The 25783-nt window shown below is 40.0% G+C and overlaps 2 protein-coding genes across 3 annotated transcripts in view; one reads left to right on the forward strand and one right to left on the reverse strand.

Moving 5' to 3' along the window:
- Window positions 1-25783, reverse strand: part of Eip74EF (Ecdysone-induced protein E74) — a 307203-nt gene that overhangs the window by 222348 nt on the left and 59072 nt on the right. Inside the window, exons 2-5 of one of the 2 annotated variants that reach the window (XM_019058352.2) lie at window positions 9261-9324; window positions 5373-5519; window positions 2505-2714; window positions 578-718 (exon numbers count right to left, since the gene is read on the reverse strand). In XM_019058352.2, coding sequence (XP_018913897.2) covers window positions 578-718; window positions 2505-2714; window positions 5373-5450 — 429 coding nt within the window. In that variant the 5' untranslated portion in view covers window positions 5451-5519; window positions 9261-9324. The remainder of the gene's footprint in view (window positions 1-577; window positions 719-2504; window positions 2715-5372; window positions 5520-9260; window positions 9325-25783) is intronic. The other variant, XM_019058353.2, reaches the window with a different exon arrangement.
- Window positions 9541-25783, forward strand: part of Lsm11 (U6 snRNA-associated Sm-like protein LSm11) — a 49767-nt gene continuing 33524 nt past the window's right edge. The window contains exons 1-2 of the mRNA XM_019058354.2: window positions 9541-9809; window positions 10587-10680. Coding sequence (XP_018913899.1) covers window positions 9636-9809; window positions 10587-10680 — 268 coding nt within the window. The 5' untranslated portion in view covers window positions 9541-9635. The remainder of the gene's footprint in view (window positions 9810-10586; window positions 10681-25783) is intronic.

Here is a 25783-nt window from a genome sequence, read left to right on the forward strand (position 1 = left end):
TTGACTAAAATTGCAAATTTTGATGTTTATTTCATCACTTTTTATATTTTCAGAGGTGCTTTTTTTAAGCAAATTTTACGAGGAAACGAATAAAACCCCTTTAAGAACCTCAAAGTCTGTATGGACGGAGTTATGAGCGATTAAAATTTCCAAATTTTGTCTGACCTCTCCTATTGACTTGGTCCACTGTGCGTCAATATGGAGCTGAAATACCTCCCATAGTATTTAATTTACAAAATCAACTAAAAATGGGACTAAGACAGCAAAATAAAACATAGAATAAAAAAAAAATGGGACGTTTGACAATACAGCGGTGAGGTTCAGAATAAGTTTGTGTTCTTGTTAATTTGTCTTTTTGTATTTCCGGTTGAAAATACAGGTGTGAGAACTGCGAAACGTCCCGATTTTTATTTTATGTTTTATTTTGCGGCGTCAGTCCTATTTTAAGTTGAGTTTGTATTATCGTTTCGGGCCGGTCAATTTGATTTTCAGTATTGAATATGCAAAGAAATTTGACGGCAGGAATCCAAAAATATTATTCTACTTTCTTTCCTTGTCTGACACATTGTGAACTTACTTTAACATCATTACTAAAATCGAAAAAATTATCAAGTTCTAGTTGTTTGAAGATATCCTCTTCAACTGGGTCCTCTTCCAGCTCAGGAACAAGGCCAGAGAGGTCCGTGCTGGATAGCTCGCCCAGGTTCCCTCCATTTTCCTGGAAAATTAAGAACAGAAACAAATGAGAATCACTCGACAATACTAAGGCTTTTCAAAATTACCATGAAAACAGGTTAGATTAATTTTTTCTGGTTCATACTGCCTATAGTAAAACTTATCTTGAGGTAATTGTTCTCCAGCTAGAAAGTTTATTTTCAATGCATTACGTGCAGTCGTGCAAACCTTTCCTGCGCGAGGGCAAAATATTTAAAATTGTTTTCCTCGAAACGATAATAATTTAAATTAGCATTTCTTTAAATATTGAGTGCACTCTTCTATCTTAAGGCTCAGAAAGATCATGAATAATTTTCATGATTTTTTTTTTTTTTTTTTTTTTTTTTTTTTTTTTTTAAATTCCAAGGGTCCTAAAAATGAAACATGAAAGTCGATTTTGGGATTTTGCTTGTAAACAGTTGTGTTCAACTAATAGCTGACCAGTTTTAAGAATCATCAGCTTCATTGATTTCATTGATCAGCACCATTGAATCATTTCCAATTTTTAGAAACAACGTATACTTTGTAACATTTTTTCCTTAAAAGAGGAACAAAGAAATCAACCCAGACTGAACAAGAATGCTTTACAATATTTCAGCATAAACCTTTCAATTTTTTTCAAAGAAGTTCACAGAGTGCCATGTATTTATTATAGTAAGATTCAACCAAGTAGATTTTTTTCAAAGGCATCTTGAAATTTTGATCGAAACTTAATTTTTTTGCAAATTAATGACAACTAAGCTGTACATTGGCCGAGAGTGAAGAAGATTAAAATAAGAACCTATAGTAAATCAATTAACTTGAAAAAATCAATTCACCTAGATTCTATCCGTTACATGCATGCTCTTTGTTTCTCGAAATCCAAAACCTAGAATTTAGACCTGTTTGTGCGACTTTTCTGGAAGACAAAATTCTCCCACATAGGTGTTTTTAGTGCATGCAATCATTCCACCGTTCAACCATTGACTACTGTGTTAATCTTAAAAGCATTTATAATTGTTTTAGTTGTCATTTAGATGGCTGAATGAAGGACATCATGCAGCAGCTTGTGCAATTTAAGAGGCCGCTATTTACTCGCAAGCCGAAAGCTCATCATATTAACGTTTTGCATTGTAGTCTAATGCCGGGAATTCCACCAACAGCAAACACCCCTCTAAGACGAAAACTGTAATGATAAAAAAGATGCGTTCAGTAGACGGGTTTTCTATTGAAGTAAACGGGAAAACCCGGAAGGAGAAGAAGGAGAGAAAAATGAAGAAAGAACCGGTAGATGTGCCTTGTGCCATGCTTATTAAACATGGTTTTCCCTCGAATTCGGAATTTTGAAAAAGCGTCGCAATTTTTTAATGTTTACTGAATTGTGCGGCCAGTCGTGGGGGAAAAAAGCAGCCGAAAAATGTGCGCATGTCTCAGTCTTCCGTCGTCTACTGATAATAACCAAAGGTGAAAAACTCTGACATGAAAGCACAACTGGTTTGTTTCAAGGTTTTGTTTTCAGTCACATGATGCTCATAATTTTTTCTTCACCAATTGTTTAGTTACTTTTGAATACATTACAAGGTGCTGAAGTAATTTCAATTGAGATTTCTTGTAATTCATTGGATCTGCGCCAACGAGAAATCGTCAATCAAAACACAAAGTAATCTATCATTCCAAAAGAAATGCTCATTGGGGATGGTTAATATTCTACTTCTCAAGCGTGAACTTAACATTATCGGCAATTCCGCCCAAAAGACTTGGACTAGGGCAACGCGTCAAAGGCGGTCAGTTTTTATTTCGCATTTACTTACTAGAAAGTTAATGGATTTTTGATAGGGCCAGAACTCGGCCAGAACTGCCTGTCTCGCTTCTTCCATAAGCTCCATCAATTGGGGACAGTTTTTAGTGGCCGAAAAGCACCCGAGTTGATTTATTGCGGCGAGTGCGTCGTTATAAGTTTCGATTTCATCTTGCCCATCCTCATCTGCCGTTGGCATTGTTGTATCAGGATCGGCCTTTGGCTTGAGAGGAAAATCAAATAATGCATTTTACTGTTAATTTTCTCTCCATCAAACGAAAGTTTTTGACGGGCCAATTTGTAGAGCCCATATCGATGACGTCATGATAACGTGCTATTTTTCTTTAAATTTTCATTTCATCGATCATTCCCTGTAGGAGTAAAGTCTACTAAAGTTTGAAATTATTACACTACAAAACGTCATCTACGGCTTTGGGCGTGTTTGAAATTTTGCAACCATCTTGGAGGACACGAACAAAAGAGCAAAAAAACTCTCATCATGATTTATTGATCTCCAGTTATTTTAAGAGGAGGGCTTTTAGGCTTTTAAAAGCCATTTCAATAATAATGGTCGTGAAATAATAAACACCATTTTTCTCTAGGAGAGCCTCGCCGTGCGTTCATTTTACGTCTACTTTCATTTTCATCAAGATCCTACTAAAAAATAAATAAAGAAAAAGAATAATCGTAGGTATATAAATTATAAACTCTGGCCAAAGTCTAGTCCTGGTAATATGTATCCACCGCAGTTATGAAGAATGAAATGAAAATTCGCAGTATAGCAAACAATAAAATTAAAACTTTTTCTCATTTATTTTTTAATAGATGTATACCTTAAATTAATATTAAATTAATGTTTATCTGTGTAGGGGTAAAGGATCGGTCGTCTGTTTCATCATTCAATAGGGAGCTCGTATCTTTTTTTGTCGACCTTTTATACAAAAAGGAAAAACACGGATCCACCCCTGTTGTACAATGCACAAGTAGAGACTTACCAATTCCTGCTTTGTACTAAACTATTACTAACCATTATGTTTAAATTAAGTTTTTATGGAGATACATTTTTCTTCCATTCCAACCTCTTTTATCTGCTTTGGATAATGAAAGCATTGTAGGCCTACCGAGTATATTGCATGGTTGCATGGTCACTGCTCTACAAATATATAATCAATTTTTCTTCCTTTTTTTTTTTACTTTTAAAGTATTTATCTTACAGATTTTCCGTCTGAGAGAGGTTTGACTGTATTATAGAACCGAAATATACTTTTGAATAGCACGAGCTAGTTAAAATAAAAATGGCGATGTATGAGACTTACGTAGGTACTCTATTGTTATCGTGTTATTTTCTATTATTATAATCATTGAGTCTTATATTATTTGATATATTATTTTCCGATAGCCAATCACCATTCAATGAGGTGTAAGAAGAAGACACACTGCTTCCACTGGACGGTGGTTGGCTATCGCCGTATTAACATCCTCGTCTGCCACAGTTTTTTACTATGTGTGACATTGTCGAACGTACAAAAAACTTAAATTGTTCTCAGAATGAAGTCAAATACCTCAGGGAAGGAATTGGAATACTGTAAAGCAATCATTCCAATTTTAAGGTATTGGAAAGATAATGTATAATAGTTTCGATGTAGCTACTGCCCCGTAACTTTTAAATAATTAAAAATGGGAGGAGAATCTGAGAAAATGCAAATTATAGTTAAGAACATACTGAATGAGACTGGTTGAACGGTGAATTTTTGCATCGGAGAAAAACAGAATTTGGAAGAGATAACAAATTGAAAATGTAAGCACATTTATACAACGCTTGATTTTATAAATATAGATGTGTAGACGGGGAAATTTGAAAAAGCAGCTTACCTTTCATTGTATCAAAATTTGAAGAAAAAAAGAAAGAAAATTTATATTTACAAATTTTACAGGTAAAGATTCAGTAGATCATACAATACAACAAATTTTATTAGAGCAACGGAATCTTCTGATAAAATAATACGTGGCCAAATAAATGTTATAAAAGATTTTTATTGATTATTGTACCACTTAAAAGTAACTCTCATTGCAAAATGCATTTAACAAATTTATAAAAAGGACGAAAACCCGTATGGATTGTTGTAGAATTAAACCACATTACTTTCTGTCAAACGCTTTTTGTGCACCGTCAAAACGCCTTCAACTTAATGCGATGCGATTTGCAGTACACAACGTAAAACTCCTTCAATTTCATTCGATACGATTTACGATACTTCATCCTTACTTTCCGCACAAAGCATGATCGCAGTCGTGGGCATCCTGGTGTACTAAAATATTTGGGACTTCTAAAATATTTCAGCTTGCATCGAAGCTTAAAAATTAGAGAGTTAAAATATTTTCGGTTTATTCTCACGCTCGTGCAAGAAAAATGCAGAATAGAGGAAAACTGAGAGAAAGGTAAACATTATCCGATTGTCTGAAGCTTGTATGATCAGAGGTGAAAAAGATGAATGGTTTTTTCCGGATCACGAGAAAAAGGCCTTGCAAAATTTGAGACAGACTTTCCTGATGTGAAACCTATCTGTAATTGAAATTGAAAAAAAGAAAGAAGCCTTAGCTCTTTACAGGTAGATTGAGTATTTATCGGCTAGATATGGAAAATTCTCCTTGGTAGCTTCTATTCTGCATTCTTAAGAGCATGTGATAAAAATCGCTCCACCATTAAAAATAATAAAAAAAAAATAATCAATATTTGATTCCATGAATTCGTCAGAAAATTCATTTTAGTATCAAAAGAAAGGAGCTTTACGCGAGTGAGGAAGGGATATGTATCATGAATGGATAGGAAGCTAGTAACTAATTAACTAATTAATCCACGCATGAGACAGTGATGACTCACCAGACAAACGGAGAGGTCGACCATTTTCTCATCATTGTCAGCACACCACAGGAGGTCATCTTCAATCGCAAAGGGCATCGCAGAGTTTGACCCCGGGGGGCCTGGCTTCAAGAATGCCAGCGTCACACTCTAACTTTTCGTAAAGTTCTGAAAACAAACGGATATAAAATCGATGAGCTCATCGTTGGCAACGGACACGTGATTTTGCATAGTAAACAGTAGTCATTGGATTTCAATTTTCGCAGACAGGTAATGTTCATCCTGCTGTTGTAGTCTACAGTGCCGCAGCGAGGGTGGTGGTGGGGTCAGTGGCGTGGCGTGCTTTATGCGATATATCGATTGTTATGCCATTTAAACCTATGGTAAAGAATCGATTATTAAGGTGTTCGCTGCGGACACCCTGTTTATCGATCCTTCTCCATAGGTTTAAATGGCATAACAATCGATATATCGCAGAAAGCACGCCACGCCACTGGTGGTGGGGTGTCTAAGGGTCTAGACTCCGTGACTGGAAAATTTCCCCGCAGAATACGTCATTCTTTCGTAATTTTTCCCCTTCGATCCTTCTTTCCCCGAAAAATCAGTAACCAATGAAACAGTAAGTAACATCTGTCTGGTGTATTATTATATAAGGGCAACACTACTCTATGTAGTTGTAGGGTAATAATAAATATCCTCACTTACTTGAAGAAAATTTCATTGAAGACAACCTCAATTAAAAAGTGGATCGCATCTGCAAAATGTTATACGTGTTGTTAATTGAGCCGTAATTATTATTTTTCTCGTTGTTCATACTGATCATGCCATGACTGCAGTTTCAGTCTCAAGGATTTTCCAGCTAGGAAGAAAATTCAAAACTGTTTACGCATAGCAGAAAGAAGGGGATTTTCGCCTACGAAAGCCAAATCATGGATATCGTCACATCAAAGCTCAATAAAAATTGGAAACTGATTTTTTTTCTATGATTATCTTTTAATTCAGTCGAAAGCCTGACATTTTGTTTTTCTCTGAACACATCATAGGTAATTGCTAAAAACTACGGTATATCGAAGATACTGAAGCTCTCAACTTTTATAACAATCAGCAAACATCTCAAACGATCGACAAAATCGAGTATGGCATCAATGCAAGCCAGGAATTAGGCTTTCTGCTTGAACTTGACCCATAAACATAAAACCGGCTGGGGAGGCAGATGGAGAGGGAGAGGGGGATAATTTGAATCACACCCGAATTGGAAAAGTGCAGCGTTAATTAACAATAATGTCCACTAACTGCAATTTTAACGCTCTGCTACGTAATCCGGAAAGCCAAGCGTGCTGACTGCATGCTTTCAATGCACTCAAAATAGACGTTAAAACAAATAAAACGGTGCGAGATTGAAGCGCTGCTGCCAAAGCTCAAATAAAAATGTCGGTGTATTTTTTGTGCAGTTTTTCCGATCACAATTTCCTTGCGGAGGTGCAGGAAATTTGCTTACTTTGTTATTTTATTTGCTGGGATGAATTTGAATTGATACCAATGGATCATTTTCGATAGTAGTTCGATGTATCGTTTGGTTCAAAACAATAGTACGTACCATAAAACAAAAATTTTTGGATTTAAATTGGAAAAGCTGAAAATGAAAATATTCCGAAAAATTTCACTTTTGATTGATATTTGGTACTCGAAAGAACAAAAAATCAATTACCTAAGACACGTTCTCTCAGATTACTCAGTTGACTTTTGAGACCATGTTCACATGTTGAACCAATCTATATCGATACAATCTCACCTGTTTGATTTATTGAATACGATCTATAAAAAAGTATCAAGAATCATTCACTGAAAAAAAAGTATGGTAATATCTACTATAAGTCACCTTGGTTGTTTATACAGTGATCTTATTTAGTGAAGACAACTAGAATTATAGTAGTACTCACTAGAACTCGGTCAATTCCAACGATAATATGGTAAATGCTACCATAAAGTCTAGTGTTTACTACCATACTCGGATCTCTGTGTCAGAGTATGGTAAAATATACCATATATTATTTCAGTGTTACCCTGTCAAAAGGTATCACCCGCGGATGTTGGGAGTGCAACACAACTGGCAATAAATTATCATTTCTGATGACAGATTTTGCAGCAATGAGCTTTATTTTTGAGACCTTCTGCGCTTATCAACAAGTCCAAAATTACTCGACTTCGAGCACTCAAACATTTTTGCGAGGTGGCAATACTTCCATCATCCCCGGTTTTTTTCCATAGAAGTATGCAGAATATAGGGATTTGTCATGAAGATCTGACAACATGGACGCTCTGTTTGATTGAGTTGCTATGTTTGATCGGCAAAGCGGAGGGGGAGGAGATAGAGTGAAAAATCATGCATCTTGAGAGTATCAATCGGACGTATTTCTGTCAAACGGAACTATATGCATTAAGACATGAGCCCCAGGACCCATAAAAATATATGCATAACAGGGCTCACGTAATGATGCACATAGTTCCGTTTGGCAGAAATGCGTCCAATTTTCAATAAAAATAAACAATCTACGAGAGACGATATACCTCAGTTTTATCTCCGAGTGCCAATTACTATCAAGGATGCGACCTAGAAGAAATGACGAGCCCAGTTCTTTTCATTTTTTCAAAATCAAGTCGAAGACGATTACGTGTCGGGTTATTTGCGCGCTGTCGGAAGTAGGTAATACTTGGATGCGCAGTCGGATCTGAGTGTTTGCGGCACGAAAGGAATTTTTTTTGCAAGGTTGAAGATTGAAATGAAGCCGAGGAGGGGAGCTAATAAAGATAGAATGCTCAGAGAATAAACTATTATCTCCTCTCATTATCAACCATTTCTTTTAAAGTTTCTAGTTTAACTCAACGTATACTTGAACTAAAATTAAGAAACAAGCACAAGTGGACGTGTTTCTACCAAACGGAACCGGCGGCAAGTGGGAAACACCGAAAAAAAAATATGGTAGATTTTATCATACTCTGACACAGTAATACGAGTATAGTAATATACACCAGACTCTATGGTAGTGTTTACTTTATTATGGTAAATATCACCCAAGTTCTAGTAAGTACTACCATAATTCTGGTTATTTTCACAAAATAGTATCACTATAAAAAATCAAGTAGACTTAAAGCATTTAAGCACGCCCACTTTTACATTGTTCCTTATGCAGCTTTCTAGAGCACACCCCATATTTCCCGCCCGTCTCTACTCCCGTTTAGCGAAATGACGTCCAAATAAAAGCGTCAAGCTTTTTTTTTTTTTTCTTCCCACAATCTTCAAGTAGAGTCCCTTTATACCCAGAGTTACGACAACTCGATTATCAGCTGACTGGCAGCCGTCCTTGGCTGGCCATGGAAGCCGAAACGAGTGCACCCTAACGAACGATATTGAGGGATAAGGATCAGGAATCCTGCGATGTCTGTCACACAAAAACAACAACATCAACAAAGTGATCAATTAAAAAGAAAATGAGATTGGTTTGTGAATAATTTCTTAATCTATTTTCATTTTGGACCTATGGAAATAACAATTTACTCTTGATAAACCACAATTAGGTAATATTTTCATTATTCTTGTTCACATTCGAGGTACCGCCATCTTGGTGCACTAGTTTCGGCCTCCATGAGCGAGAACCAATCAGAATTGGATTTTTTTTTAGGCCACTTTCAGCCCAATCCTGGCCCAACCAAAAGTGAGTTGTCGTAACTCTGGGTATAAAGGGACTCTATCTTCAAGTAGCTTCATGGCTATCTCGCACTTTTTTCACCGTGTCCTCTCTCATGGAGAATCTCAAATCCCCCCGTCCCGATTCTCAAAATGTTGTCTTACGCCCTTCAGTCTTTTTCCTATCGACCGAAAAAACAGCAGAATTTTGCACTGGTGCATACCTGGAAATATCACGGTATTTCTGGAACTTGAGCCACCTCATGAACGATATTTTGATCACACCGCCTGAAACAAAGAAAAGAAAAAATTAGAACAAATTTGAACGTAAAAAAAAATGAAGCCATGAAAAAGTAATCCACAAAGCAGAGAGAACGAAAGGACACGAAAGGATTGGAAGAAATATTTTGACTTGAAGACCCTATTGCGTCATCGCTTCACGACGCGTCGTTTTGAAAATCGCGCCAGTAGCCTCCTCAACACACATCGGAGCCGGTGAGCCAAATTTGGAGGTTATGTTATTGTTATTGTGATACTGGAAGTAGCGTGAATTCGTAGTGCTTTCATTTGTGGTTTAATAGTTTTAATGTTTACGTGAAATGTCGGGAAGGAAAAATGAAGAGGATAAAACAGATTTCACTTCGCCGAAATTCAATGCGCTTACAGCTCTATATTCGCGAAATGTGCGGCTGCCAAACCCGAGAGCTCCCGCTTTGGATAATATGTCAAGATTTTTACCTTCAACCTCAGGGGTCATGATAAGGCCACCGCCTGTAAGTAAAATCTGTTTTGTCCCTAGAATGTCTCAAAATATATACCTAAGGTGTAAGTTTCCTCAGACCATGCAATGTTTGATTTTACGCTTGTGCTGGTATGTTTTCATCAGTCAGACAAAGTTCTCGGGCTTTCATTTCGTCTCAGTTGTTTGAAGCACAGTTTATTCTTTAAAATGCCTTTGTCACACTTGCATTCTGCTTGACACTCATAGGGCAAATGGACAGTCGTCAGTTTCCCAATGCTGACAGTGCAGTTTGCGCAATTGCGCACTCCCTCAGTATGTACATTTGGAATGTAGGTGTGATAGCAGTTAAACAGTTTCTTTGCATGACAGTCCAGCTGTATCACATGGCGATCCTCATATAATTAGCAAATTTGGCTAGGTATATGAACAAGACTGAATTTTCTGTGAGAAAAGACATTTTCTTTTTTTCTTGTATATCATCAGATTCTGAAGTTTCACTGAAATAGCTTCGATGATTTGGGCTAACATTGAACTGGAATACCTCTCTACTTGACATGAAGATCAGGGATTAATTGAAGCTTAGTATGCTCTAAGTCTCTATTACGTATGAGGGATATGCTTGAATTAAATGGGAACCAAATTTTACATGACACTAACATAGCTAAACCCTAAATGTAGACAGAAGAATCTCCAGAATTCAAACACCTGATTGGACGCAAAGGGGATAAATCATAATATGTTTCATCTGCAAACAGAGGTACATGAGGAAGAGCTGCAATTGATCAGTTCTACATTTTCTTGATTTCAGGTGAAGAAAAAAACTGAAGCTCCGCCAGAGAATCCTGAAAATGCTCCATCCACTAGCTCAGCGTTACCTGCCAGGAGGTTCCTTCCGCATCAAAGTAAGACCTCTCTTTGCGTTTCATAACTTGGCCCAATAAATTAAACTGTGGCAAAGTATGAGTTACAGGGTTGAAGGCTGCCTCTGTTTTGGCGTTATTTTTACTTAGTTTTCAGAAGTTTCTATGAAGTAGGCCTTTACGGCCCATCCACGACCAATAAATGCCTTTAAAGCAAGTTACATTTGAGTCAAGGGGTTGCGAATAATGTTTAGGCTACAACAAAGTGAAAACAAAAGTAGTAGTTGGAGTTACAAACCATGTAGTACCCTTTTACTTTAAAACAAAAAAATGGTAGTCTGTAATTCGCTGGTGGTTTCTGCAAAGTTTTTTTTTTTTTTTTTAGGCCATATTTTTTTTTCTTGTTATGATAAAACTAAAAAACGAAGATCTTTTTATTTAAATGCTTAAGTTGATAGGGCCCATTTCAGACAGCTTTGTCTCTTTCGTTGTATATGCGTCGAATGCGGCGTAGGGAATTCTCTACCCGCGCATCCAGCGAAATAGAATGAGCAAACTCCATAAGCGGAGGGCCGCGCCGTAGAGTGGCGTGACCTGGCGGTTGGTAGACACACCGATAGTTGAGTGTCTCCACGGAAGAGAGCGCTACAGTCGCGCAGTTGCTGCGGCCCGGCTGATTCTTGGTGGGCAATAATCAGCTCACAATCAGGAGGTGCAATCATGAGTCAGGTGAGGAGAAGGAGGCTGGTGCTGGCCAAGCGAGGTGCAGGAAGGTCAAGTGAACGTCCTCGACTTGCGATGCTGTTCCTCTTCCGGGCCTTTCTGTTTCACTCACTCCAGCCCCCCCCCCCCCCCCCTTCAGCCCCCCGCACCCGCTCCGGTCCGGTTCTCGTACTTTTTCCGCATAAAAATCTGATAGAATTTAAGATTAATTCCCGTTTAGGTGCCCGTGCCGATTTTTTTGCGTCATTAATTATTTTTTTCTTTTTTTTTCTTTGCTTGCGAATGATGGTGGTTTTCTACGACTGCCCTGTCTCTCTCTGTAAATGCGCCAGTAGATGAGTTGGGCCCTCCCTGCCTTCCCGCCCTTGCTCAGGAGGTAGTTTTTCTGTTTTCGGAGAAAGTGCAAATCATACAGAGCACGAATACAGGCAGATTTCGTCGTGTATTTTTTGATGATATGATCTACCTAGTGGTAAGAAATTGTGTAAGCAAGTAAAGTTGGTCAAGTTTTTTCTCTCTTTACTTTTTTCCAGTGGGGAACCAATATTTCAGGCCCTCTTATCCAAGTGAAGCGGGATAAATATTATTCTGCTCTTTTTCTCCATCAAAAAATTAATTGAAATAACACGATTTTCCGCTTCAAATTCATTTCGCCAGTTTCCATTACCTACCCCCGTTGGAAATGGAATCATCTGAAAATATCCTGTACTACTTCATCTAGGTACCTCAGTTAACCGAGAAAAAGCATTGCAAACAAAATCACGCGATATAACCAATTGAGATGCCTTTTTGAAGTATGAACTGGGTATTTTAATAATGCGCGGAGCGTAAAACAATAGAAGGATATACTAAGTTGGGTTTGAACCCAACATGCAACTATTTTAACTCTGCGGTGGGCCGGGTTGCATACCCTCGATTTAGCGGGCCAAATCTGAGATCCGCGCACGGCTTTCACGATAAGGTGCGGATGCAATTGGACTGCATTTTGTAATTTGGACCTATAAATTCTGGCTCTTCCGGCAAAACACTTATGTGTATAGGGAAACTAATGGTACATACGTTGTTTTTAAACCGGGCTAGAATTTATAGTTCCAAATTGCAAAATGTAGTCCAATTAATGCTTCCCTCGAGCGTGACGTCTATTCTACCGTGCTAAGGAAAAACGCCGTATGAACCTTCAGGCGTTGCCAAATTTCCAATTGTGAAACACGAATTTCCTGGTAAACTTATGAATCTATTTCTTGTAATTTTTCAGATATTATCGTTTGCAAGTTCACCATAAGTTCCTGAAAATTTAAAGGAAAAATATTCTTAAATTTTCTCAAAAATACACATTATATTGAAGGAAATTTGGCAACTCTCGAATGTTCATACGTCGTTCTTCCTTAGCACGGCAGTATTTTGGTGGACTATTTTTCGCTTCTGTCGCACAAATTAGTGACGTAATACTAACAAACTGGGATACTTTCCGAGAGACGAACTCGGATTTTTTGAATAATGCACTGATAGTGAGCGCAGAACCGTGAAAGAATAAACGGAGTTTAGTTTGGACACGACGTGGAGTTATTTTGCTCAAGGAAAACACTGATCGCACCTCTACCCTATCGCGGAAGCCGTACATGGCAAGCCGCAAGCGCGCGCAGGCCGTGAGTATATCTCAAGTCGCCCGTAAAACCGAGCGTATGCAACCCGGCCCACCGCAGAGTTAATATAGTTGCATGTTGGGTTCGAACCCAACCTCGCATATTCATCCATTGTTCTTCGCGTTGTTTTGAAGTTGGAAGAGCTTTCCGTCATCTATGAACTGAGAAAAGGCTTAGGTTTATCGAAATGCTAACGATAAACATTTTTTCTACATTATCATTTATATCTACATAACTGATATTAACTAATAAAATGTGAATATCAGATTGCGACGTCGCAAATCTCCGCTCATGATGTACCTGTTCAAAAGAAATGTGACAGTCAGCTTATTTAAAGTTTTCAATGTATTCCTCTCTTATTTATAGCTATTGATCAAGTTCTTTCAATTCTCATCTTCGGTAGGTTTTTGATTCATTAATTTTTTTTTAAATATATCTATAAAAAATCCATCATCCGATGTTTTAAATGTTGCAATGAAGGGACAAATTTTTCGAATTTAGTTATCGATGTATCTTTTTTCTATAAAAAGTCCCGGAAGTAAATTACTCCTCGTTATTCTCAATTCTCCTGTACCAGAGAGAGAGAGGGCAGTCTTGTCACACGTTGGCCATCTCACCAGCAAACGACAGCAAAACCAATGAATTCGGAACGTTTAAGGCAACCTTGGCCTTCTGCCAAGTGGCGCACCGAACTGAACATCGCGGTAATGGTCGGTGCTTCCTTGTTTGACTAATCTACTGAATTTTAAGTTGGTTTTTTCTCGAGAATGCATCTGCAAATGTTACCTCGTAGCAACCTTGCCAATTTCGCGAATAGTTCTGAAAATTCAGCAGGAAAAACTGGCGCGGCAATTTAAAATAACTGAAGTTTTCTCACAAATATTAACGGAGCGCAGCATTTGCCCACGGGGTTTGGAAATGTTCTGAAAATGTTGGAATGTTTAGAAATGTTCTGAATTACGATTTTTCAACGGTGAAATTAACGTTTTACACCGTTGGCATGACCTGCCTACATTTTTTTTGCAACTTCCAAGTAAAAAAAAAAGTTGCTGAAAGTTGACTGATTTCTTAAGTTTTATTAACGTTAAGCTTGCAGAGGTAGCTAAAAAGGGAAGAGAGGAAACTAGTTGTGTATACTGCCGTACTAAGGAAGAACGCCGTATGAACTTTCAGGCATTGCCAAATTTCCTCTAGTAAAGCACTAATTTTCAGGTAAAGTTTTGAATATTTTTCTGGCAATTTCTTAGATAATTTTGTTTGTAATTTCGCCGAAAGTTCCTGACAATTTCAAGGAAAAATATTCATAGCTTTCCCTAAAAGTAAACATTTTATCGAAGAAAATTTGGCAACTCTCGAATGTTCATACGGCGTTCTTCCTTAGCACGGCAGTAGAGCTGATCGCTACGTACTTTTTTTTCACTGGTATACATTCGGATGCCCAGAGATGAAACGTAGTTTAATCATGAGAGGTTTTGTTGTCGTATACAGCAATCGGAATTTTGAGTCTTGTGAAATCGAATTTCTTTTGCTTACTGGTTTTCTTCTTCGTGTGGAGGATATCCGATTTTTTATCCTCCTCAGTTGATTGTGCGACGGAGATTAGTTTGCGTGGAAGAAACGTCAACATGACGCGGAGGCTTGGCGGGGAAAGTTCGCATCAGGAAATTTACGATACGAGAGCAGGCGGCAAAACAAAACTTAATGGAAGGAATTAAATAAAATAAAGAAATAAAACCGAGCCAGACGTGGCAAGAGCAATGACCCAAGCGCAATCTCCAAGCGATTAGAGCTCTGCTGTTGCCAGCCTTGTTCATCCTTGCGCCCGAAACATCGTACAAACAAAACGGCTATGTTTTCTAAAGTCAAATAAGTATTAACAGGGTTCCCACAGCCCACAGTTAGGGAATGCCGGGAAACCTGGGAACCTTCAGGGAATTTTAGAAAGTCAGGGCAAACCGGGAAATGTCGGGAAAAATGACGAAAATGTCTGGAAAAATTGTCAAGGCACCTTTAATTGCTTTCTAGAATGGGTTTGACGTATCAGACGACAAATTTTGTCTGAAAATTCTTTATAATTATGTCTTTTTAGCCATCCGGCTTATCCTCAATCGTCAGGGAATTCCACCAAAATTTTTTAGGGGAATCAGGGAATTTCATTTTCAAAATTCTGTGGCAACTCTGTATTGAGTGCAAAAATTACTGTGATCATCGACTAACTTTCGGTTTCTACCGACTGAGTACGGGACTTAAAATTAAAATCATCCTCCTTCAAAACCAAAAAAAAGCTTCATCGAGTTGAGTCTCGTCTTCATTAACTTGCTCAAATACCAAGACAGAAACAGGGGTGTAAGGGATTTTTAAAGTTCCTCGCTGATGAAAATCAGCGCGATTCTTGCTTGCAACTCTTTTAAGTTTTTTGATCACGTGAATTTTCCGACTGGGTGTCACCACTGAGCGAAGCGGTTATGGAATTGAAGATAAACTATGCGGAAGTGATTCATCGAAAGGGAAAACGCTGAAAATTTGACCGTGACGCGTTGGTTAAATTCTCTGCGGAACTATGGTCCTTGAGATCGATAACATCACCTCGCAAGTTCGCTTTCCATACATTAGGATTGTTGCAGAGGCTCATTGTTATTCATGGTTTTAATATTTTTTAATATGTATCATTGTTTCAACGGGAGAGAGGAAAAATCTTTTTTTTTTCGTGGTCGTGTAACCTGCACTGCCGTGCTAAGGAAAAACGCCGTATGAACATTCGAGAGTTGCCAAATTTCCTTCGATAAAGTGTTCAATTTTGAGGAAAGTTATGAATATTTTTCCTTGAAATTTTCAGGAACTCTAGGTGAAATTGCGAGCAAACTTATCTGAAAAATTTAGAGACAAATATTCATAAGTTTACCAAGGGATTCTGGTTTTATCTAAGGAAATTTAGCAACGCTTGAAGATTCATACGGCGTTTTTCCTTGGCACGGCAGTACAGCCTTGGAGCATAACTCAAGGCACTAGAATTTCCTCCTCTTTATCTGGTTTGAAAGGCCGAAACATATGAGCTTTATCATCGGCGGAGTACCTCTTCGTCTTCAATAAATTACAGTTTCTAATTTGTTCTTCTTCTTCAAGCTTCTCATTAATCCGAGATCCTAGGGTTCGCTAGGAATTACCAAGCACACTTTTCCGTGAAGCAGTTTGAAATCAACTAACGAGTGAACCCCGGGCATCTCTCGGGAATCATCCCGCGGAACTCGGAGCGATAACTATTCGAACACGGACGTCGTGATCTTGCATATCCGTTATTTTGAAGGCGATTTGTGCGCGTACGCTAGCTATCGCTAGGCTCACCTAGACTATGGCCGGTTTTGCGTCGCGGTTCTGCTGGCTCCGTTTTCTGTTCCGTATCATCAGATACCACTTATCCGAAACTTACAAATTCTCCCTTCTCAAATATATTTAAAATTTAGAAAATGTATGCACCGCTCGGGACGTCATCTGGCGACATTTCCCATTATTTTAAACACGTGTATTTTAGCAGATTAGATTACTTTTCCATTTCCTCTCCTATACTCGTTCAGTTTAGGATCCAATGGTATCCTCGTGCTCTTTTTACTCAGTAGTTTCCACTTAAGCACGAAATTCATCAAATTTCCGTCACTTAAAAATTCTCCATTCAGTCAAATGCCGCCAACTACGTCAATTTTGTGGACCCGCAAATGGAATCACCTCGATGAACTTAGGATGTTTCCCCTTCGCCGCCTGGAACCGCCGAGCACATCTACGCTGCCGTGTGCTCAGGGAAAACGCCGCATGAACATTCGAAAGTTGCCAAACTTCCTTCGATAAAATGTTCATTTTCGCGGAAAAGCATGAAAATTTTTCTGAGAAATTTCCAAAAAAATTAGGTAAAAGTGCGAACAAAATTACCCCAAAAATTGGGAGAACAGTATCCCACTCTCGAAAAGTATCCCAGGTTGTTAGTATTACGTTACTAATTTGTGCGACAGAAGCGACAAATAGTTGACCAAAATACTGCCGTGCTAAGGAAGAACGCTGTATGAACATTCGAGAGTTGCCAGATTCCCTTCAATGAAGTGTTCATTTTTGAGAAAATTTAAGAATATTTTTCCTTTGAAATTTTCAGGAACTTCATGTGAAATTGCAAACGATAATATCTGAAAAATTGGGAGAAAAACGTTTAAAAATTTCCCCGAAAATTTGTGTTTTACTAACGGAAATTTGGCAATGTCTGAAGGCACATACGGCGTTTTTCCTTAGGACGGCAGTACGACATTCCAACGCAGTCCCGGCTGTTTCCTTCCTTCCGATCTCTCCGCACGAACAGGGCTCCGCCTCGGTCGACCCGGGCCCAGGACCTGTCCGTTACGAAACAGAAGTCGATGCCTTGTCGGTCATCATGTTGCGTTCGCGCTGTTTTCGCCGTTGTTGTTGTTGTTGTTCTGGTCCGGGCCGTTTTGTCGATCCCCGCCGCAATACCGCGATGACGATGATGCTGGCGGTTACGTTCGGTTCCGATCGGCGAGTGAAAGTTCCCGCGTCCGCCGGAGAGGGGGGGGGGGCGACTGCGTCTTCGGGTTCCTATTCGGGGCCCGAACAACTTTCACTGTGAGCGCCGATCTTGAGTTGTCGTGCCACCCCCCCTTCTTCCTCGCAGGAACGAGTATCCGATTGCTGTTACTTCATCTTCTGCGGTGCCGGTTTCACCATGGAAAAATTCGCATCGGAGAAATGCGAGCATTTTCTGTCGTTTATCGAATGTGCGTTAGAGTACCGATACTGCCGTGCTGAGGAAAAACGCCGTATGAACCTCCAGGCGTTGCCAAATTTCCCTTGATAAAACACGAAACTTATGAATATTTTCTTTCCAATTTTTCAGATGATTTTGCTCGCAATTTCACCTAAAGATCCTGAAAATTTCAAGGAAAAATATTCATAACTTTCCTAAAAAATGAACATTTTATTGAGGGAAATTTGGCAAGTCTCGAATGTTCATACGGCGTTCTTCCTTAGCACGGCAGTATTAGAGGAGAGTACGGACGGGCCGATTTTTGAAATTGATAGACAAAGCTATAGACAGAGAATACAAAAGAGATATGGAGGGATCTTATCGGTGGAAGTGAGTGGTTGCAATAGACAAAGCAGATAAGTAATAGACCCTCTAACGGCAACTCACGAGAGACCTTGTATACTTAGTTATTAGTTATAGCGATAGTTAGTCCATCGTTTTCTCCTTTAGTCTACGAGAACCACCCCAATTTTCCAATATGATTGCTCCATGCTCCCAATGCTTTCTTTGTCCATCGCTTTGTCTTTCAATGTCAACAATCAGCCCAGTGTTTGGTTCAAATTGAGCATGTTCCATACTGACCGAAGTTCCTCAGTCCGGAGAATCGAACTTTTAAACTTATAAACGTGAAGGTCGGCAGATGAAGAAATGGATAAGGGATACATCAAAAGCAACAAAGATGGATTTCTAGAGGAGATCGGATCCGTTACGGTATAGTGCGTCGGATCAGGGGAGTCGAAAATGACATCGCATTCGACGTCATGATCAAACAGTTTGTTCGGTACGGTCATGTAAACAGGATGACGGAAGGAGGACTGCCAAAAAATTTGGGGAGACGAGGTGGACGTCGTGTGAAAGGATGGGGTTTTAAAATGAAATGAGAGCCAACCCTTTGAAGGGATGGTAATGGGCAGGGCACTGTGGCTTTCAGGCGTCACAGAGCGCCGAAGAGCGTTGTGAAAGTGGCTCATGCATGTATAAATAGAACTTCAAGCTGACTTTTTTCGTGAAGCAGTTTTCGGCCTTTGGCACCAATTTTAGGGTGGCCGCTTCTCAATCCTGCATCCCTTCTTTCAAGCTGATAAACTGAGATTTGGAGTTCACCTGCTTGTAAACCGTTCAACATTCCAGTAACTTACTCGGTTCGTTTAGCAGCCGAGCTCGGTTATCGAGACTATGACTTTATTTCTGGAGCTGAAATCGTCTCCACGCTTTATTTTGCACAGTTGCCAATGCTCCCGGGCTGAGGAATAACGCCGTATGAGCCTTCAGGCGTTGCCAAATTCCCTTTGATGAAACGCGAATTTTCAGGGAAATTCTTGCATTTTCCCCCTAATTTTTTCCAGGGAATCTTATCCGCGATGGAGGTGTTGCATGTGTGAGGGATTTGCGACTTGACTATTGATTCTCATGTAAAAGCTCGCGAGAAACACGATGGTGCCACTGGTTTTCTCTGAAATCAACTCCCAAGCTCAAAAAAAAAAACTCTCAAATGGAGGGGATATCCCACGCTATCCTGAGAGTCCACCTCTACATCAAGACAAACTCTCCATGCAAAGATAGGGAGTAAATACATTGACAGGGTTGCCGTGATTTCAATCTTAGTGTCTCCAAATAAAGGGGCAGCCCTGTCAATGTATTTGCTCCCTATCTTTGCGTGGAGAGTTTATCTTGGTGTAGAGGTGGACTCTCAGGATAGCGTGAGATATCCCCTTCTTTTGGGCCTCAACTTGAGAGCTTTTTTTGAGCTTGGGAATTGATTTCAGAGAAAACCAGTGGCGCCATCGTGTTTCTCGCGAACTTTTACATGAGATTAAATCGTCAAATCGCAAATCCCTCACACATGCAACATCTCCATTTAGTCTGTGTCTCAAAATTTCAAAGGAAATTCATGAATTTTCTCAAAAATAGCACAGGGGGAAATTTGACAACATCCGTATGTTCATATCGCGTTTTTCCTTAGCGCGGCGGACTAAGAAATCGGAGCTGCCCTGCCAAATTGGCAACGCTGCATTCCCGCGACTTACAAAGTTTACAAAACCACCAGCTCAAAACAAAACGTGCGCCCTCTCCAAGTGACTTCGGCCACTATAGGATGGACTACTCGCAGTGGCGTGGCGTGCTTTGCGATATATCGCTGTTCTGCCATTTAAACCTATGGTAAAGAATCGATTACCAAGGTGTTCGCTGCGAACACCCTGATTATCGATCCTTTTCCATAGGTTTAAATGACATAACAATCGATACAACGCAAAGCACGCCACGCCACTGATTACTCGACGCAGATTTCTTTTAAAGTCGACGTTTATTGCGCTGTTGCGCGTGTGTTCTGAACCGTGCATCATACAGTGGTCCAAAGAACAAGGACAAATATATTTTAGAGAGGTTATATCTTAAGCACTCCAGTTTCTTGAAAAGGGGCTTTTCCAGTGTAACACCGTCATGAAACAAGTATTTTCCAAGCAGAAACTTTTACGAAACTTTGAAAATTTCATTTTTATCGACATAGCCAATAACCTTTTTCTTCATTATCATTTCCCTTTTGGGATGAGATGCACATCGCGTCACCCTCCGGCCAAAGTATCACAAGCGCCATTCGACGTTTAAAAATTTCCGCCGTCATTTTATTTCTTTACAAATAAATTGTTGGTTACATCTGTTTGAAAATTTCAGTGATTTTTTTTTTTCGTGCTGCCGAAAAAATTCAGTGAAATTTTCTAACAGATTCAAACAACAATTTACTTGTATAGAAAATAAAATAGCGGCAGAAACTTTGAAACGTCGCATGGCGCATGCGATACTTTGCCCGGAGGGTGACGAGTAGTTGATTAAGTGATCAGAGTGTATAGTCTAATCGCAGTCAACAACTCTTCCACCGCATTTCCTTGATAATGGACGAATACGGTGAAATATTCTACATCATAACGGTTTTACTCACATTTTTGTAAACGTAATTTTGCCATGAATAATTTTCTCCGGTTTAAAGCTAATGTTCAACCTGCTGTACCGATAGATATCTTCAGATCTTAAAAAATGTTCAAGAAAGGATAGGTGGGTCCTAACTATTTCGTATTTTTGAGAATGTTCCCTAATTTGTTCGGGGTTTTCCCCGACGTTTTATCTCCGGAGAGCAACTTTCAGTTTTTCGAAAAAAAAAATCTCAATGGGAGATCCTGCGCGGCCTGGCCAGGAAATGGCACAATTTGTGTCGACTGTGCGTCACAAAAGCGCGTCATAATTCAGGCAACTAATGCCCGCTGTCTCCAGGCCGAAAACAATGTCTGGCCGGGGCTTGAACTCAGCACCCTGGCCGCTGCGTTCGTTGACCGGCTGTTTGGCAACCGTTCAAATCAAATTTCATCCTGAGTCATTCGTGGTCCGGATTTTCAAAATTGAGCCCCGCAGACTTGTTGCCATTGTGAGTGGGCTGAATATTTTCCCGTCTCCTTTTCTCTGCAACTGCCTCTCCATTTTTCTAACGCCAAAGTATGCCCTCCTCGTATCGCATTTAATGGAAAGTTGAAGCACTATTGTTTACTTATGCAGTAATGAGAGGGGGGGGGGGGTATGAGAATCGGTGAGAACATATTGCGGAAGGAAGAAGTCATGGTTCAGGGTAAAAATTAAAATTGAAGGGGGGGGGAGGGGAGAAAAACTGCAATCAAAAACTTTTCAAAATTGGCGGGCGGGAGAGAGGGTTCTTTTCAGCGCTAACAACACCACTAAATGCGCCTATCAAACTCCTTCAGTCGGGGTGTCTAGCGACCGGGGAAACCAGGAAAATGTCAAGGAAAGCAGGGAAAGCAGGGAAAACGTCAGAGAACCTGCCAAAATTCGACATGTCAGGGAATTTGATTTTGCAAGCGAATTTAGTGTCAGGGAAACGTCAGGGAAATCAAAAAATACGGATTTTCCGGAAAATGTTTCGCGAATTTTATTCCTGCGGAAATTTCTACCAGAATTTCTGCTACTGTCTTTTACATTTTTAAAAAGGGGGCAAAAGTATCTCGCGCAAGTTTAGGCGTCACATGTTTTGCTCTATCTATTACATTACATCCCTAAAACATGAAAAAAGTTCTTTCCTACATCTAATCAGTTCAACTGTGTTGAAAAATTAGGAAAATTTTCCCTTTTAATCAGGGAAATATTTTTTTCCGTCTGTCAGGGAATTTTAAATTTTTTCCCAGTTTTTTGCCGTTTTCGTTAGGGAAATCAGGGAAATGACAGGGCATTTTTTTTTGAAAATTGCTAGGCTCCCTGGGGGGTTCTTTTCAGCGCAAATGACACCACAAAATGCACCTATCAAACTCCTTCGGGGATATTTTCATGGATGTGAATTTTTCAACCTTTCCATACTGCACCTATGCGAGGCTGTCAGCAAGTAAGCACTGTATACGCTAATTTTTATCTTCTAACGAGTTGGCCACTGATGGAGGAAAAATACCGCTGGAAAAATACCAGTGGCGAGGCGTGAATGATCGATTATCGATATATCTCCATTTGAAGCTATGCTGAAGAATCGATTATTAAGGTGTTTGTTGCGAACGCCCTGTCATCGATACTTTTCCATAGGTTTAAATGGCAGATCAATCGATATATCGTAAAGCACGTCACGCTACTGAAAAATACCCAGTCTTGAATAAATAGGACATCGCTTCGGGGGGATTATTTCCTGCCTTTCAATTTTCTACTGACTCATTCCGCGATGCCAAAGAAGAGCCGGCATTGTTTATGAAAGAGCAAGTTATATTTTCACGAAAACGTAACGCTATACGTCGCTGAGTTCATGGATTAGACCGGCGGGGTCAACCGCGCGGTCAACGACTCACGGAAAAAATGGGTCAGATCATGCCTGACCTTAGAAAAACTACCTGATTTATTTTTGCTTGATAATGTAGGTTATCAGCCTCTCGACCGTTATGATACCAGGTAGAATGCCTCGAGCCTTTTCTCTTTTTTTCACGCAACGTTTCCCATACCTATTCTGTTCCCTGTACTGCCTTCTTGGAATTGAAAAAACTTTCTGCAGTAGAAAATAATCTATCTCTAGAAAAACTTATGCGTAGAGTACTGCCCTGCCAAGGGAAAACACCGTATGAACCTTCAGGTTTTGCCAAATTTCCTTAGATAAAACACGAATTTCCTGGTAAACTTGTGAAAATTTTCCCTCCAATTTTTCAGATAATTTTGTGCGCGATTTCACCTGAAATTCCTGAAAATTTCAAGGGAATATGTTTATAACGTTCCGCAAAAATGAACATTTTATCGAAGGAAATTTGGCAACTCTCAAATGTTTATACGGCGCTCTTCTTTAGCACGGCAGAGAAGCTTTCAACAGCGCTCCACGGCGCTTTGCTACTTAAAACCACCACATTCCTCTGTCCTCCCTCAGCCCCTCAAGGGCAACTCTTCATTTTATGTTAGACCCTCCATCGCTACTCTTTCATTGGGCGTCCTCTTCATCTCCTTTCAAGAGGAGCCCACAAAAAAATGCTAAAGTCAGTGTAGAACAGTAATTTTTCTTATTTTCTATATCAACTATTCAATTAAGAGTTTAGAATGAAACATCGTAAGGGACACTAAATGATGAAGGAGGGACTTGAAAGAAAGGAGAAGAAAAAAAACCAGTAAAGTCACATTTTACCAGTCGTTTCGGTGCGTTGATCAGACCCTTGAATTTCCCATCTCCGACTCAGTTGAGAGACAACGTATATACCAATAGTTTCCCTATGAACATAAGTGCTTTTACCAACGAGTCTGAAATTGTAGTTCCGGATTGTGAAAGGTGTCCAATTTATGCAAGTGGAAGGGGATCGCGTACTCAAGTTCCGAAACTTTCCAACTTCTACGGGAAATAACCGAACCCTACGCCATGCCAGCGGGCTGATTTTTGAAATTGATAGACAAAGCTATGGACAAAGAAGGCAATAGGGATATGGAGGGATCCTATTTGTGAAAGCGGGTGGTTACAATAAACATAGGAGGTAGTTAATAGACTAACTAACGGCAACCCAGGAAAGACCCTATAATTAGTCGATTATTTACCCCCTTAGTCTATAAGAACCACCCATTTCAACCAATAGGATCATAGAAAAAAAGTCACGGTCTTTATAGACATACCGTCCGTTCCGGGCTCAGAGGCTGGAAGTTCCGAGTGCTGGCGTCGTAGCTGAGATTGGTCCGGGCGCTACGCCCGGAACTGTCGGTTTCTGAGCCCGGAACCGGACGGTATGTCCTTATAGCCCGGAAGCACGGCTTCCACGGCCGGAGTTTTTTTTCCCAGTGATCGCTTCATACTATGCCTTCTTTGTCTATCGCTTCGTCTATCAATTTCAAGAATCAGCGCGGAGGACGTTGCGCTGCCGAAAAGTCGGAACGATCAAGAGGAAATGGGTGGCCGATAAGCCGACTAAGCAAATCAAGTAATGGGTCTTTTGTGGCCGCTTCTATTAGGATCATTAATAGCTTCGTTAGACGACTCCGAACAATGAAAATTAACTCCAGAGCATACGTCCTCCTCGCTAGCAGACGGAGAAAGAGAGAGAGGCACGCATCCGAAAGGAAGGAGAAAGAAAGAGAGGCGGCGCGGTGCGGTGCGGCGGCGGGCGGGGGGGGGGGGGGGGGCAAAATCGCATAGACCGCCGACGTTCTGTTGTGGTGTATTATAAATATTTTGGGTCGTTGACCCCCGAGGTGAACGGCCTTAAGGTTAACTCATGATTACGAGCCGACTGAAGTTTATGGACGGTATATCGGATGAGTTGGACGCGGATAGCCTCATGTTTGATTCGTCGTCGGGTCGGATGAGGCCGGTTCCATCGTTCGATGCCTCGTCAATGTCGCCTATCCCGTCCCACTTGCATTTCCAGTCCGGATCCAGACCCTCCGGACCCCCCCCCCCCCCCTTTTCCCGGTGAATGCCGCAGGATGAAATGCAAAATCGCGTATGCCCCACGGCGGGATTTTGAAATCTCTGCTCCTAGTTTATTTTTTCGAAGAGAAACGTAGCTTCCACGGAATTTTCTACTGACAGAGATGAAAAATCCAGGAAGTTTTCAGGAAATTAAGTTGACTATCTTACTGTATCAAAAAAGATAAATCAAAAAAATATAGGCCGTTTTTTTGTATGTACTAGAATCCCTTTATATTGAGATTAAAGACGAAACGAATCCATTTCTGATTGGTTCCCGTATTTTAGGCTTCCCTCGCAAACGGGAAATAAAGGTTAAACAATCAAAAAACTTCATTTAAAAACCCCAGGAAACTTAGATTCTGAACAATAATGTATTTTTTTCATTTTCTTCGGAAAATACACTAAAATCAGGATAAAACGACAAAAATCAGCATGAATCTTGATAAAATGGGATAAATTGGAATGTAATGGGATGATTCGAGGTGAATCGGGGTTGGTAAGTATAAGGGGATAGATAGGGATGAAATGGGATGTACCGACATTAAACTGTATGAAATGGAGGAATTTTAAGAAAAGGGGTGTAAAAAATGTCAGTTTGTGTGAAAAATGAAGTATGATAGGACGTCCGCCTCGTTGCACTTTTGTAAAATGTGCATTTGAAACTTGTCGGACATATTTTTTTAACAATTTAATTGTTAAATCAGCAATTCATTTTTCCGTGAGTATCATGAAGCCATGCAGCTACGTGGCTTAAGTCATGGATGCAGGCAAGTCGGCGCTCGGCGTCGCGCCGCACAGTGGCTCGAATCGATCGGAGAGATCGGAAATTAATTTTTTCACAATAACGGCAAATTTTGATGTTCATTTCGTCACATTTTAAATTGTAAGGGGTGTAACTGGAAGGAAATTTGAGAAGGAATCCAATGGGACCACTTTTATAATCTCAAATCGCTGTATTAACGGAGTTATGAGCGTTCAAAGTTTCCAAATTTTGTCCGACCTCTCCCACTGACTCGATCCACTGTGCGTCGCGGCGAGCAGGAAACGCCCGCGCGTCGCGTCGCG

The sequence above is a fragment of the Bemisia tabaci genome, chromosome 2, assembly GCF_918797505.1.
Source record: "Bemisia tabaci chromosome 2, PGI_BMITA_v3".
Lineage (NCBI taxonomy): Eukaryota > Metazoa > Arthropoda > Insecta > Hemiptera > Aleyrodidae > Bemisia > Bemisia tabaci.